Here is a 17,132-nt window from a genome sequence, read left to right as displayed (position 1 = left end):
CATATTTGTGTATATGTGTGTTTTTATTTCCTTTCAGGAAACAGAAACAGAAAGTTACAGATAGCCATGGAAAGTTCATAGATTTTTGGATAGCCACAAACCCAAATATCAACAGCAGAGAACTGAAAGAGAAATTTGAAGAGACATTTGGTGTTTCGGTTTCTGATTCTTTGATGAGGAAAGTAAGGAGGAAGCTTGGTTGGCAGACCAGAACAAACATACAGTATTGCCAATTGATCACCAATGTGAACAAGAAAAAAAGACTAGAATACAGCCTAAATGCACTGGGAAATAGAGAGGATTTTAAAAATGTCATTTTTGTTGATGAATCCAGCGTGGAGATGAGCAGTAGTGGAAAGATGTATTTTTACAAAAATGGAAGTTGTTTTGATCGGTTACCAACAAAAGCACCAAAACCTAAGCATGCCTACAAGGTAATGATAAAACCTCAGGTAAACTGACTGGTGCAGCTCACCTTGTCTGATATGGTTAAATGTTATAAAAGCAATCTTATACTAGTGTGCAGTCATGTAACCTGAAACATCCTTTTGTCTTTTTGCCCGAGTGTATTATCTAAGATTGGTTCTCTAGCTATAAGTCCCATTTATTTGTGTATATTTTGTTTCCTTAAATTTAATTTCGTGATTATTTTGAGGGTATTTTATTAGTAAATAATATGAGTAGCATTCTTGTGCTATTGTGATTAATTAGAAAATACATTCTTAATTCACCACTAAATTCTCATTGAAGTAATAAAAAAACAAATAACTAAAATTAGTGTAGTACTAGTTCAGACACAAGGTTTTCATGGAACATTTTTGTGCTATATAGAGTTTGTGATGCTCTTACAAAAATTGCAAAGCTGTTTGAATATTTGTAAATTGTTTTATTTGATTTCTTTATTTCCACTTCAAGTGCACGTTTTATTTGATTATTTTATTTCCACTTCAGGTGCACGTATGGGCTGGTATCTCCTATCAGGGCAGAACAAATCTGTGCATATTTAGTGGGGTGATGGATTCGGTTATATACCAGGGAATCCTGCAAGACAACCTCCTTCCTTTTGTGAACATGCGATTCCCTGATGGCTATCGCCTCTACCAGGTAATCATTTATATTAAGTTAGTAATGAGTGCTGCTGGTTATTGCCAGACAGAAAGTACCTTGTAATGATAAATTAGTGTATTGATACATGTAATGTAGTTTGTATTTTCAGTTGAAGATAGGTTTCAACAGAACTTCTAATTCAGTAAGAAGGAACATCTAGGAATGCAATATACCAAAATGAAAATGTTATCTGTTTGTTTGTGCCATTCTTCTTTGCTGATTCTCCTTGATGTACAGTTTGTACCATATTTTTGTTAACATTTTATTGTATATATCTGGCTTAGTTAAAATTACATGTACCATATATATGTATATATAGCGGCATATATTTCTGTACTGTTTTTTTTTAATTTAAGGACAATGACCGAAAACATACTAGTAAGTCAACACAGGAATGGATGTCAGAGAACAACATGCTTGAGAATGTCATGACAGTGCCCCCCTCGTCTCCAGATCTCAATCCAATTGAGAATGTGTGGGCAGCAATGAAAGACTATTTACAAAGAAATGTTAAACCCAAGAAGAAGGAGGAACTAATCACTGGAATCCGCACATTTTGGGAATCCCTGACACCTCAGCATTGTGCAAGGTATATTGACCATGTGCACAAGGTGATACCTCATGTAGTGCTGAACATGGGTGGACCAACACAGTTTTAAGCTATAAAGTGATGACTGTTAGTTTGATAAGACTGTTGTACAGTGAATTTATGTAACTGCTCGGTTGTGATGTGGCTTAAACTTATGTATGTGTGTAGTAAAATGATATGACTTGTATAATGATGACATATGACTTGAAATATGATATGACTTGTATGGTGATATGACTTGTATAATGATGACATACGACTTGAAATATGATATGACTTGTATAGTGAAGTTTAGTATAGCAATATGTCATACATAGCGATATGACTTGTATGGCGATATGACTTGTATAGTGATGTGTATTATAGTGATGCCTTGAATAGTGATGTGTATTATAGTGAAATGAAGTGTATGGATATATGTATGACATTTATAGTGATGACTTGAATATATGTAGGATTGTAATATAGTGATATGACTTGTCTAGTGATATGACTTGTATAGTGATGTGTATGATAGTGATGACCTGAATAACGATGTGTATTATAGTGAAATGAAGTGTATGGATATATATATAACATTTATAGTGATGTACATATATGTATTATAGTGATGACTTGAATATATATAGGATTGTAATATAGTGATATGACTTGTCTAGTGATGTGTCTTGTATGGTGATGTGTATTATAGTGATGACCTGAATAATGATGTGTATTATAGTGAAATGAAGTGTATGGATATATATATAACATTTATAGTGATGTACATATATATATTATAGTGATGACTTGAATATATATAGGATTGTAATATAGTGATATGACTTGTCTAGTGATGTGTCTTGTATGGTGATGTGTATTATAGTGATGACCTGAATAATGATGTGTAGTATATCGATATGACGTGTATAGTGCTATGACTTGTATGGTGATATGACTTGTATAGTGATGTGACTTGTATAGTAATGCGACTTGTATAGCAATATGACTTGTTTGGTGATTACTGATATGACTTGTATGGTGATGACTTGTATAGTGATATGACTAGTATAGTGATATTACTTGGAGTGTTATGACTTCTATAGTGATACAAGAAATATTGCCATCAGCAGATTATATAGTTGTATAAAATGGTTTTATAGAGCTATGTTTTTGTGATTTATTGACATGTAAAGATTAAAGTGATATGGAAGTGTATATATACAGTATACATGACTTTTGTACAGTGATACATTTTTTCTAATGATTACAGTAAAAAAAACTTGAGTTGTCAAAATAAATGATATGATCTATGTACTGTATTTGAATCATGTTTTTGTTTTTCATTTTTACTGCAAATTAAGTATGCATTTTCCATCATTTAGTTGGTCAGCTGGATATCAGATTCATACACTTCTTAAAATAGCAAATAACAAAGGAGGGAAGCAAAGTTCTCATATTTATTTAAGTTTTGACCAACTAGTCGGCATAAGCATGAACACAATTATTGAAACCTAAATGTAGGAGTTCTTTCTCTCACTTTGTTATTTGCTGTGCTTATCATAAGAGGGTTTCTCTAGGAATCCTCCTGAAACCTTGAATAAGAATCTTAAAAAGTTTTCACACATATTGGATGTTGGTTCTTTCCCCGGTACTTGTTAAAATAGTTCATTCTCTGGCCGTTCATACAATATGCAGGTTCCCTAGTGGAATCATAACATCTTATTTGAAATTTGACAAAGTCATACAAGATGTGCATTAATTAGACCATTGGTTTGTTAAAGGCAATTTACCCAAATTAGACCATAGGGTACTCAAAATGTAAAGAGTTCTGAATCATGACAAAGTCATACACTTTGATATAAACTGATGTGCAATAAATGATTTCAATTTAATTTTAATGCTCTTTTCCATACAAATATGGGGCTTATCAGAAATCATGTGGGGCCTTAAGCTTGCTGACCTGACAATTTTGAAGTTTGAAACAAACAACGCAAAACCATGCTTAATAAATATATATCATTCAATTTATTTTTATAATCACTTGATAATAATTGTGGGTATGTCATAATTGTTTTCTTCAATAAAATTTACAATATATTCATACAACACAAAACCAATTTGTCATGTTCAAATTTTAACAAATCTTCATTCGTATATTTGTTTTTACTTTTACTTCTTAATACATACATCCTTAAGGCAATGTGAGATTTATAGTATACTTATATCATCCAAATATCTTTGTCTACAAATCTGTAACATCACAGCTTTCTATTGAAATCTATATCATTTCTGATTGTCATCATCACAACTTGCTATTGATTGGCATGATTATACTTTTCGAACAATATAGAAACACAATGTCAAGGAAAGTTTTCCACTGAAACGAATGGAAGTCTTTTCGGAGCTGGTCTCAGCTGCATGTTCCTCATTCCAGTGTTAATTGAGTTTACACAACTCCTCATGCTGATGGCACTGTCACCCAACATATCAATGATGGCATGTTCAATGGCATGGACTCTCCTTGGTGATAGAGGAAGACGTCCCTTCTTTCCGTAAAAATTTCTATCCCGCATTTCCTCAACTGAGAACAATGTCTGTACAAGCACCCAGCCATAGTTTTTGTCCGAACATGAATGTGATTTTGCAGCACGCTGGACACAAGTTTTCACTCTAACTTCAGCATCTGCAGGAACACTGCTTGTACACAAACTTGAAGTTATTTCCACCACTGGTCCTTTTCTGCATGGGTAGTGCATAACTGCCTTCTTCATTGGATACAGCAGATCATATCCTGAAGCACGAGCGGGTGTGGCTAGATACACTGGTTCTGCAGGGGTTGATACTACAGGTAAAACTGGAGTAGCTGTATCTTGGGCACGGTCAGGCGTTAGAGGTGGAAGTGGTCCCAACACTTGAAAGTCATCATCCATATCATCTGCAGCATCCACTTCTGTCATATACATAACAGGATGAGCTTCATCGGTCCTGGATGTTGATGGCTCCACTACTGGATCAGCGGTCAAGTTAAAACTCAGTATATCTGATAAAGAAACTCTCCCATTGATTTTGTTCAGGTTCGCTTGCAGTGACGGAATGCTGTTATCCCTTATAGCTGAAGTGGTGGTGACAACCTGCTCCAAAAGCTCTAAAATTCTGTCCAGTTTGCCCTGGGTTAGTCCTTCTGTCCATGTAGACTTGTCCAAAGTCTCTTTCTTTCTTTGCAAACACGGCATGGCATCATCTTCTCCCAAAATCACCACTGTATCAGTCAGTGTTGAAGTGGTCTTCTTGCCAAGACGGTGATCCTTAGTCTGTTGTTCAACAACGTCAATCTGATCTTCAGTAAGATGATCTGTGTGGAAGGGCTGGCGTCCTGGAACAGCTTGCTCCGAGAGAAAGTCACCAGATCCCTCATAGTGGACTACAATTTTTCTCCCATTTGTGCCCTGTTGTAGAAATAAAAAGTATACATGAAGACAATGTGAAAGTGTACATGATACTTCGTGATAAAAATTCCTACCAATACCAAGAAAAACTAGCAATAAAATCAGCCAATATCTAAATTTTGGCAAATTACAGGCCATACTGGTGTCATATAAGCTTTGTATCCCCCATAGGATAAGTATGCAGATCTATACTAAAACTGGCAATAAGATAAGTAACCCCTCCAAATTCTATTTAATTGATTTGATCTAGTAGAAAGTACATGTATTAATTAACATTTTTTTATAGTTGGAGACATAAAGAGTTTTGAATGTATATATTACGTTCTGACGTAAGGTAGAGGGTTACAAATCCAAGCCACTACATAAGTCTGCTTGTCTGATAAAAGAGAGGGAGGATACAATCCTACATCTACATTATATAAAGAAATCAGAATTTGCTGACAACAGTGCGAAAACAAATCTTGTTGCTATTTAAATAAGCTTTTCTGATATAAAAGGTGACATTTTGACGTTGTGTGGGACATGAGAAATTCACACTTTCAAAATGGATACCAAACTGGTCACTTGTTCCAAAAAAAAATAGGTCTAAAAAAATACTTTTCAAATATGCATAACTTCAGTGTGTTTATTAGATCAGAAAAATTGAAAAAAGGGTTTGTTGAAAATTGTTAGACCAAGACTATATCTACAGACAGGCAGACAGATGGATGAACAACCTGATCCAATATAAGCACCACTTCATCTTTGCAGATGGTATATGAGTTTACAGACTATTTTGTCCCTTCATAATATTTGTGAATAAAAAACAACCCCATATAATGGATGTTAAAGCTCAACTATATATATACAAGGAGTGCAAGTAGTCCAGGTTTTAAGAAATTGGTTGAAAGCTGAATAGAAGATCTCCAAAAAGAACTGATCATGATCAGTTGAAATAAAGAAAATCAAAAATCAATATAATGGCTCTGATGATGTCATGGTTAAATTTGTTTTTCATGAGCAGTCATGATAACAAATCCTACCATTTCGCTTCAAATGATTGGTCAAAAATGTTTGAGATGGGGGTGGTGTGGTAGGAGGGGTTTCCAGACAAGATTGAACCAAGTTAACATCCAAAGGGCAACAATTCAAACAGTTATCAAACTGTGAATTACAAAACGTTGTGCCCCACCTACAGGAAAATGTGGAATTTAGGTGAATTAATGTATATGTCTGACATTATTCCTAGGCCTTAATTCCAAAACGTTTTATTGACTTCAGTCAAACTTGTACATACCAATTTCTCCTTTGCAGATTCCTTTGTTCTTTTTCTTTTGGGTTTGGTACTGGCCTAGAATCACAAAATTACAAAATGAAAATTTGCAAGGATAACAGTGCAAGGGTAATAGCAAAGATGATTGCTGTAAAGCTAGGATTTGACCATAAAAAAGGGCAACATGTCTTTGGTATAAGATAAGAAAGTAAATTTATTGAGATGGTGTTTAATCTAATTTTAGAACAATAGTGTTATTTTGATTATGTCAATTTGCCATGTATTTAGTAACATAAATGTATACGTTATTTTTCATAATATTTACATGTCACACATGTATTTGGCTATGAATTTCTATTGTTTAATGCTGAGCCCTCATTAATTAATCAAAGCGTAATATAATGATAATTTAATAGGTTTAAAAAATTATTCAAAACTAGGTATATATAAAAATTTAAGCAGGTTAACCAGAAGGCAACTAGAGCTGTCGCCAGGATGGCTGACTAAAACCCCCACTTTCGCCAAGTTATGTATATTTAGGAGTTATACTTTCAACGTATTTAGCAGAATAAATTATATATTTGTTTAAACACAAAAATGTTGGTGCACAGGAGTTGTACGTACAACTTTTTTGCACAAAGGGGCATAACTCCATCAAAAAGGGTTGAAATCCCAAATTGAAATGCCAGTGCACAACTACATAAAATACCGTTCATTAATGCAAAGTTTCAATGAAATCCACCGGTTAGTAAAAGAGGAGTTGCATGGACAAGTATTTCGCACAAAGGGACATAACTCCATCAAAAAGGGTCAAATCCCAAATTAAAACGCTGGCGACAACTACATACGATACCAATTATTCATGCGAAGTTTCAATGAAATACACCAGTTAGTTAAGGAGTTTTCCATACAAGTTACTGTTGAGGACAGATAGACAGACATCCAGATCGGTCCATACCATGCAATATACTTTGTTGCGGGGGTATTAATAGCGCTTTTACATCAAGTACACAATAGTATAAACATCATGTAATGAGATAATATATCCAGATGAAGTACAGGCACATTTTGGAATAATTTCTAAATAAGATGCATATTTGTACATTGGTTTCTTAATTCAATATATAACAGAGGATACAAGTTTTGAGTCTTTTCCTTTTTGTAAGTGGTAACCTTGACATTCTCACCCAATCTTCTTTATACTGTGCATAATTTACACCAACATAACATTCTGTCTTACCTGCTGATCTACATTATCCACAGCCTCATTAAGGTGTTCTTCCTCATCAGAGCTATGATGTTGACTGACCTAAATAAAAAGAAATTCATATAACTACAAAAAGTTACACAAATTTCCAAGCTAGCTTTTACACAATTGATCAATGAAGACTAAATTATAAATTCTTTTTGTGGCAAGTTATAAGTAGTGCTGCATCAAATGATTGCTGTACAGTAAAAATATCAATCATAGCAATGTCAAATGCTCTGTAAACCCCAAGTATTAGATGTACATAGATGAGTTGAATGATGCTTCAATGTTTACATATTTTCATATCAATCATTCTTAGTCACAAATAATGTCTGTTAATTGTTTCTTATTAAGACTGAGATAAGGGTGTGGTTTGTTTTGGAAAAAGATATTTTGATGGCACATATCTGGGTATTAAAAACAGATGACTGAAATCTTACTTAGAAAATATGTTCAAGATTAATAATACTTTTAAGGAAAAAGGATGGGCCAAGAGAAGGTCCTAAAACAATACAACAATGGGAAATCTAATTACCTCTTCCATATCAGTAGGCCATACATCCAAGTAACCCCCACAGGCTCTTGCTCCTCGTCTCTTCTTTTCCCTGTCTAAGGCAATTGAGCGATGCGAAGACTGCCATTGGTCTTCATAGTGATCAAGGTGTGGAACAGATGCTGGAAAAAACAGTAAATAAACACTTAACCATATGTGCCTGGAGAGCCATGTGAGTTTAGTAAAGCAGCAATTCATATCATAGAATTGGTTCAAAATTAACTTTAGTGGTTAATTTATGCTTCAGGTTATTTGTAGAAAGTATCATGATTTACCTTTGTTTCCAATGTGACACAACAATTGACTTTCAATTGAGCCATATTGAACTAAGATTCAAACGAACAGTACTCCAGCATGTTCTGCTACCTTTCATTAAGTAACCGATATTGGATTCATGATATTATTCTCTTTCCCAAATAAGTTTACCATAAGAATATTTAAAATAGTGTTCACTAAAACTGAGCTTTACTAAAACAAGAGGCCCAGGGGCCTTAATAGCTCACCTGGTATTTTATTTTTCAATTTAAAACCTGCTGAGTACCATTCAGGTTTATCAAAGGAGTACAAGTAACAAAGTTGCATCTTCCATTTATAAATATTCAATTCCCTTTGCCCAAAGATTCTCTAAAACAAGTTTGGTTAGGTTAAAATCCCTTCAACGGTACAGAAGGAGAAGGATCTTTAATGTTTTCCTCTATTTCCCCTAATGGGCCCCACTAATCTGCCCCAAAGAAGGGGAATCCACACACCTCAGTTTAAACAAAATTGATTCTTTTCTCCCTAAGCATGCTTCAGACTGCATTTGGTTTAAATCCCTTCACTTGTATAGTAGGAGAAAAAAAATCCTCTATTTCCCCTATTGGGCCCCGCTCCTATGCCGCCAGAAGGCCCACACCCTCCGTTTATACAAACTTGAGTCTCCTTTGTCCAAAGATGCTCTAGGACAAATTTGGTCAAAATCCTTCAATTGGTTGAGGAGAAGATTTTTAAAGATTTACCTATTTTCCCCTATTTGGCCCCGTCCCTCTGCCCCCAGGGGGACCATACCCTCCGTTCATACAAAACTGAGAACCCTTTGGCCAATGATGCTCCAGACCAAATTTGGTCAAAATCCCTTCATCGGTACAAAAGGAGAAGGATATTTGATGTTTTCCTCTATTTCCCCTAATGGGCCCCACCCATCTGCCCTTAGAAGGAGGCCCACACACCTCAGTTTATACAAAATTGATTCTTTTGTCCCTAATCATGCTTCAGACTGCATTTGGTTAAAATCCCTTCACTTGTATAGCAGGAGAAAAAAAATCCTCTATTTCCCCTATTGGGCCCCGCCCCTCCGCCCCCAGAGGGGCCACACCCTCCGTTTATACAAACTTGAGCCTTCTTTGTCCAAAGATGCTCTAGGACAAATTTGGTCAAAATCCTTCAATTGGTTGAGAAGAAGAACATTTTTAAATATTTACCTTTTTTCCCCTTATTTGGCCCCGCCCCTCTGCCCCCAGGGGGGTTATACCCTCCTTTTATACAAAACTGAAAGAACCCTTTGGCCAATAATGCTCCTGACCAAATTTGGTCAAAATCCTCTGAGCCATTCAGGACAAGTAGCATTTTAAAGGAAAAAATGGACGGACGCTGGACGCCGGACGCCGGACAACGGACGCTGCACCATGGGATAAGCTCACTTGGCCCTTCGAGCCAGGTGAGCTAAAAAACAGGATATCACATGCCTTGCAGGAAGATGGTTGAAACTGAAATCTATACAAAATTTATATGAAAGAATATTTCTTACCTGATATTTCAATAACTTCCACCTTGAGATTCTCTTTCCCCCATTTGCAAAAGCACTGAGTGCCTTTTGCTAGTTCTTCAGACTCATATATCAGCTTCTTTGTTGATACGACTGTAGTGAAACCATCAATGTCAAATAAAACCAAAGCCCACTCTGGACAGGTAAAGTTAAAGGCCATGATCTGAAAACGAAAACAAAATTGAGAATTTATTAAATGGTTCTTTTGGTTTGGTTTGTTAGTTTTTATTATTGAATACAAAAACCTATAGGTTCTCAATTGACATCTGCTGCTTATATAATCTTCTTTACAAATGAATTTATTCTCATCCATTATAACACAAATGAATTATTGGAATTATTAGATTATTTTAAAATCTTGGTTACCATTATACAATAAAATTTAGTTTAAACATTGAAATCAAAGGGACCTCGAAATTTTTTTAAAAAGTTATGGTTCATTGGTAACAAACAATGTTCGGCTGACCAATCACAAGTGAGACTTGACGACATCAAATAATGCAAAAACTGGATTGCCAAAACCTTTGATAAACCAGTATTTAATCAACATTCAGGAAAAAAAGGAAATGGAAACAACAACTCTTTAGCAGCAAACAAGTTCATATTTCTTAAGTCAGAAAAGTTGTTTAAGTATTTGATCTTTCATTGATTTTTTTTTTTTATTTAAATGTCATATTGTTATCATCCTGTTTCTTAGTTATCCATTAACATTTCATAAGATATTCTAATTAAGAGGACACCTACAAAATATCTAAATTGTGCACATACATGTGTATAAACTATAATACATATTATTGGTGGATCCGGGGATGGGGTGAATAGAGGAAATTGTTGCGGATGGAAACCTGAACCTTTTGCAGATAGAGAAAAAAAAATTCTACAACTGGTATGATGCTGAATTGCCCCTAACCCCTGTACTCTATCAGGAATTTGCCCCTGGACCATGTTTAGAAGGTAAACACCCCCTGGTCATCCCCATCACCACCCCTAACCACTTCCTTGATCAACACCTGTTTAGGTGAAATTGAAAACTTTCATGTATTGAGGTTGGACTGTAGACATTAGGTCTCATGTCAATTTGACACTGACCCCTATACCCTCTGTAGTACACACCCACTCTTTTCAGGGCATAACATACATCTTACCCTTTTTATATGGCAGAAATATAAACACTAACATATCACAACATATAAAACATAAAAAATGGTTTTAATTTATGAAATACATTGTATGCTGCTGTTATTGTACATCCCTTATGTTAGCTTGTTGATATAAGGTTAATTATTGTCATAAATTCACCCTGAAGGTGAAGGCTGGGTCAAACAAATTAATAACAAGTCTGAATAAATGACTAGCTTACGTAACTATAACAGCTCTGCAAAACGAAGTTACGTTAGCTGCAACCTCCTGATAAGCCAGGGTGACATCAGCCTTGAGGTCGCGACCTTCCTGTAGCTGTTGACTCTCCAGGTTACGCAGCTGTTTGGTGAGTTTTTCTGACAGGCAGTACTTAGGAACAAGGGCCAGCACTTGTCCCTCAATACGAGTCTTGTGACCTCCGAACTCTATTCCTGCTGTCTCAATGTCATCAAACTCTGCATCAGGAATCCCTGGAGTCAGAAAACAGTGGCATTTAATACCATGACTACATTTATATAAATGGATTTAGCTCTACAGCCTTGAACAATACAGCTATCACTGTTCCCAGCCATAAGTTGCTGGATTATGAAATGTTTGGATAACTGGTACATGTTTGAATTCCTTAAAACTATTTCTAGATCGATCTTGATTCAACCGGATTAAAAATAACTGAATTAATAATTTTTCACAGAATACAGTTTGCTTAAATCAAGTTTGTTGGAAGAGTTAAACTATAACAATGTCCTATTTGTTTCATTTTCCTTTTATTGAAGATGTTTTTAGCTTTGTTTCTACTACCTAATAACCAAGATATATTACAATACATTGGTCTCCATCGTGTCAGCACATAATGACCTAGTAAGCTCGACTGTACCTAATAACCAAGATATATTACAATACATTGGTCTCCATTGTGTCATCACATAAATGACCCAGTAAGTCCAACTGTACCTTATAACCAAAATATATTACAATACATTGGTCTCCATTGTGTCATCACATAAATGACCCAGTAAGTCCAACTGTACCTTATGACCAAGATATATTACAATACATTGGTCTCCATTGTGTCATCACATAAATGACCCAGTAAGTCCAACTGTACCTTATAACCAAAATATATTACAATACATTGGTCTCCATTGTGTCATCACATAATGACCTAGTAAGCTCGACTGTACCTTATACCCAAGATATATTACAATACATTGGTCTCCATTGTGTCATCACATAAATGACCCAGTAAGTCCAACTGTACCTTATGACCAAGATATATTACAATACATTGGTCTCCATTGTGTCATCACATAAATGACCCAGTAAGTCCAACTGTACCTTATAACCAAAATATATTACAATACATTGGTCTCCATTGTGTCATCACATAAATGACCCAGTAAGTCCAACTGTACCTTATAACCAAAATATATTACAATACATTGGTCTCCATTGTGTCATCACATAAATGACCCAGTAAGTCCAACTGTACCTGATAACCAAGATATATTACAATACATTGGTCTCCATTGTGTCATCACATAAATGACCCAGTAAGTCCAACTGTACCTTATAACCAAGATATATTACAATACATTGGTCTCCATTGTGTCATCACATTATGACCTAGTAAGTCCGACTGTACCTTATAACCAAGATATATTACAATACATTGGTCTCCATTGTGTCATCACATAATGACCTAGTAAGTCCGACTGTACCTTATAACCAAGATATATTACAATACATTGGTCTCCATTGTGTCATCACATAATGACCTAGTAAGTCCGACTGTACCTTATAACCAAGATATATTACAATACATTGGTCTCCATTGTGTCATCACATAATGACCTAGTAAGTCCGACTGTACCTTATAACCAAGATATATTACAATACATTGGTCTCCATTGTGTCATCACATAATGACCTAGTAAGTCCGACTGTACCTTATAACCAAGATATATTACAATACATTGGTCTCCATTGTGTCATCACATAATGACCTAGTAAGTCCGACTGTACCTTATAACCAAGATATATTACAATACATTGGTCTCCATTGTGTCATCACATAATGACCTAGTAAGTCCGACTGTACCTTATAACCAAGATATATTACAATACATTGGTCTCCATTGTGTCATCACATAATGACCTAGTAAGTCCGACTGTACCTTATAACCAAGATATATTACAATACATTGGTCTCCATTGTGTCATCACATAATGACCTAGTAAGTCCGACTGTACCTTATAACCAAGATATATTACAATACATTGGTCTCCATTGTGTCATCACATAATGACCTAGTAAGTCCGACTGTACCTTATAACCAAGATATATTACAATACATTGGTCTCCATTGTGTCATCACATAATGACCTAGTAAGTCCGACTGTACCTTATAACCAAGATATATTACAATACATTGGTCTCCATTGTGTCATCACATAATGACCTAGTAAGTCCGACTGTACCTTATAACCAAGATATATTACAATACATTGGTCTCCATTGTGTCATCACATAATGACCTAGTAAGTCCGACTGTACCTTATAACCAAGATATATTACAATACATTGGTCTCCATTGTGTCATCACATTATGACCTAGTAAGTCCGACTGTACCTTATAACCAAGATATATTACAATACATTGGTCTCCATTGTGTCATCACATAATGACCTAGTAAGTCCGACTGTACCTTATAACCAAGATATATTACAATACATTGGTCTCCATTGTGTCATCACATTATGACCTAGTAAGTCCGACTGTACCTTATAACCAAGATATATTACAATACATTGGTCTCCATTGTGTCATCACATAATGACCTAGTAAGTCCGACTGTACCTTATAACCAAGATATATTACAATACATTGGTCTCCATTGTGTCATCACATTATGACCTAGTAAGTCCGACTGTACCTTATAACCAAGATATATTACAATACATTGGTCTCCATTGTGTCATCACATAATGACCTAGTAAGTCCGACTGTACCTTATAACCAAGATATATTACAATACATTGGTCTCCATTGTGTCATCACATTATGACCTAGTAAGTCCGACTGTACCTTATAACCAAGATATATTACAATACATTGGTCTCCAATGTGTCATCACATTATGACCTAGTAAGCTCGACTGTACCTTATAACCAAGATATATTACAATACATTGGTCTCCATTGTGTCAGCACATAATGACCTATCTGTTTTATATTGTTGCCGTCCAAACAGTCTTCGATAGTTGACCCTGGCAATCACGGCAGTTGTCAGAGCAAGTTCCTGTAACGCTGACAGATTTAGTGATTGCTGGCCATCCAGTAGGATGTTGTTGAACACATCCCCATGGGCAAATATATACTGTAGCACCTGGAGAGTTTAAAAATTGGTACTTAAAATGTTCGGCATGATTTGTTATTATTTATCTTCAGATTTCCACATAGAACTGGACGTCTTACTACGGACTGTCGGAGAGATCAGTTCACGAAACAAATGGTTACATATTTTTCATTAATTCAATATTGTTCTTGCTTGCAATTATGTTAGTAACTGAGTTTTACAGCATCAGGGGGAGTTTTTTATTTGAAGGTGATAAAGAAAATCATATAAATGTTCAATGCAGATTCAAGTCCTTTAAAAGGAAGAGCATTAGCTAGCACAGCCACAGTGTCAGGGTTGTAGACAGAACACTTTCATTTTCAGGTAATATGTTTCAGTGTACCTGCAGGTGTCCAGCATCCTGGTTCTCTATACCGAGGGAAGTGAGAAGTGCCAGACACAGCTTCAGGCTGGCAAACAACACATGCTGATACCTTGCCATCGGGCTCGGAATGAACTCCTCAGATTCTAGGAACCCCTGGGTATCTCTCGACCTGTGTCAAAAACATGTCTATTACTGTCAAAATTACACTTGCTAACAGCTCTGTAATCTCTCCATCTCAAATCCATCAAACTGTAAAAGTAAAAGGGTACTACCAATCTTTTCTTTAGACTCTATTCAAATGGAATCATTAAACCCTTACAGATCTGCAGCATGGACTGCAATTCCAGTATGGGCTGCCAGTATGCTGCTGGCATGCTGCTGGCATGCTGCAGACCAAGCAGCATGCAAGCAGCATGGTATGCAAATTATGCTGTGACTACAGTATGGGCTGCGAGTATGCTGCTGGAATGCTGCATCAGCAGGATGGTCATGCTGCCAGTATGCTGCATATACATAGGTAGTTATAGGGTTTCAAGGACAAAGCTTTCAGTATGTTGTCAAAACTTTGCCAGGATTCTGTGCATGCTGTCAGAATGCTGCATAAACATAGATAGTTTAAGGTCTTGAAGGACAATGCTGCCAGTATGTTGTCAAAACTTTGCCAGGAGTCTGTGCATGCTGTCAGTATGCTGCATAAACATAGATAGTTTTAGGTTTTAAGGACAATATATATATAATGCTGCCAGTATGCTGTCAAAACTTTGCCAGGATTCTGTGCACATACTGCCATAATTATAAGTAGTTAGCCAAGATATGTTCACTTATAAAGAACATTCAGTAACTTTTTTGTACTCCTGATAAAAGGTACAAAAAGTTATCACTTTTTGATACCTTAATTAAAACTTAAACTTTACTAGTGTACCTTTTTGTAACTTCTCTGGACTTTAAAAATTCTGATATAACTTTAAGTACCTTTTCTGGACTTAGAAAATAATTACAATGCAGGTGAAAAACTTTGGTATAACTTTATAAGTTAGAACATTTTTGGTACAGTGGAACACAGTTATTATGATATATCGGTTATTATGATATTTTCCCCGTGTACCGATCTTTTCCTTCTTTAACTAGGCAAAAAATATTGTTTATTATGATATGGTCAAAGGTAGGACCCTGCTTGTTATTGGGTTTTTTTCTGCCGTGAATGAATTTTTTAAGGTAAAAACTCAGGTAAGTTTTCTGTGTGAAACACCGGGAAAATTACGTAATATGTCCGGCTAACTGTACATCGCCCGAGGTAATCATCGGTCCACTCAAGGTAAATTTTTCACACCCCAGTCAGCGGAAAACAATAGATCGACCATCGCTTGCTGGTCATACATTTTAGTCTTAACAAAACATGTGGTGCAGTTAATTGCTGTAGGACTGTATATCAAATTCAAATAATTAGCTATAGGCCTACTGAATAGAAATTCTGATAAGACAACGAGCAAATATTCACGGTTACCTTGACCAGTCATGTGAGAAAATCATGCCAATTTCAATGAAAATAATACTTCAGAAGGAAGACCTGTGCATTTAATCATTTAAGCAATAGTTTCTTAATTGCATTAGAAGTTAATTTCCCGTGTTTCCGTTGAAAAAAGTGTCATATAGGACTAAGACCACAATTAATTTTACTGTATGTTTCATTGTAACATTTAATTTCATAACAAATTCCCAATATCCGATAGCCAACTTTCCATCTAACCTGGTCAAGAGCAACATCTTGGGAGTAAAATATCAAAATTTCAACATAGCATGTTGGCCTTTTTCTTGAGATAATCGTCTGCATGTGTCACCAATGTCAAAAATAAACTTCCGGGTCAGGGGTAGAGGTCAACACAGGACTTTTCACACAGCACCTTGCACCAAAAAATAAATGCACAATATAAAAATTTGACACAGAAATTGTTAGATTGATATCTCCACAGTATTTTAACACCAAACTTTTACAAAAACACCAAGTTCTAAGAGGCATAGTATAGTTTTTATAAGTGATTTACGAAGTAGAATAATATCTCCACTTACTCAAATAAAGAGTTTACATTATAATCTTCAGCTTAAGTTTTTTTAAGAATTTAAATTAAAATTTTTGCTTTAAAATTTTAATTCCTTCATTAAATGAATATTTAAACAGTCCCAAAACCATCATTCAGTCTCCATATCTACACAAAATACTCTAGAGACAATTACAATTATCATAGAGATAACTTGCACACATGGACGCACCCACAGCCACCTGCATACACAC

The 17,132-nt window shown here is 35.5% G+C and overlaps 1 protein-coding gene across 1 annotated transcript; it reads right to left on the bottom strand.

The window, feature by feature from the left end:
* Positions 1 to 3,811: 3,811 nt before the first annotated feature.
* On the bottom strand, positions 3,812 to 11,948 carry LOC110461112. The gene is made up of 7 exons (XM_021514418.1): positions 11,942 to 11,948; positions 11,375 to 11,592; positions 9,965 to 10,145; positions 8,161 to 8,300; positions 7,617 to 7,685; positions 6,401 to 6,454; positions 3,812 to 5,124 (listed from the first exon to the last, which is right to left on the bottom strand). Exons 1-7 carry the CDS (start codon positions 11,946 to 11,948, stop codon positions 4,039 to 4,041), a joined length of 1,755 nt encoding a protein of 584 aa, XP_021370093.1. The 3' UTR covers positions 3,812 to 4,038.
* Between the last annotated feature and the right edge of the window lie 5,184 nt (positions 11,949 to 17,132).

This window comes from Mizuhopecten yessoensis, unplaced genomic scaffold (genome assembly GCF_002113885.1).
Source record: "Mizuhopecten yessoensis strain PY_sf001 unplaced genomic scaffold, ASM211388v2 scaffold10567, whole genome shotgun sequence".
NCBI classification, from domain to species: Eukaryota; Metazoa; Mollusca; class Bivalvia; order Pectinida; family Pectinidae; genus Mizuhopecten; species Mizuhopecten yessoensis.
Note: the sequence above shows the minus strand (reverse complement) of the source record. Positions and strands in the feature narration are given on the sequence as shown.

What these genes read in the sequence shown, in the direction of transcription:
- LOC110461112 (XM_021514418.1), bottom strand. An exon ending in ATCAGGAGGTTGCAGCTAAC is followed by an intron (nt 10,146 to 11,374) that starts GTAACTTCGTTT and finishes TTTCGTTTTCAG; the next exon opens with ATCATGGCCTTTAACTTTAC. An exon ending in AATCTGCAAAGGAGAAATTG is followed by an intron (nt 5,125 to 6,400) that starts GTATGTACAAGT and finishes TTTCTACAACAG; the next exon opens with GGCACAAATGGGAGAAAAAT.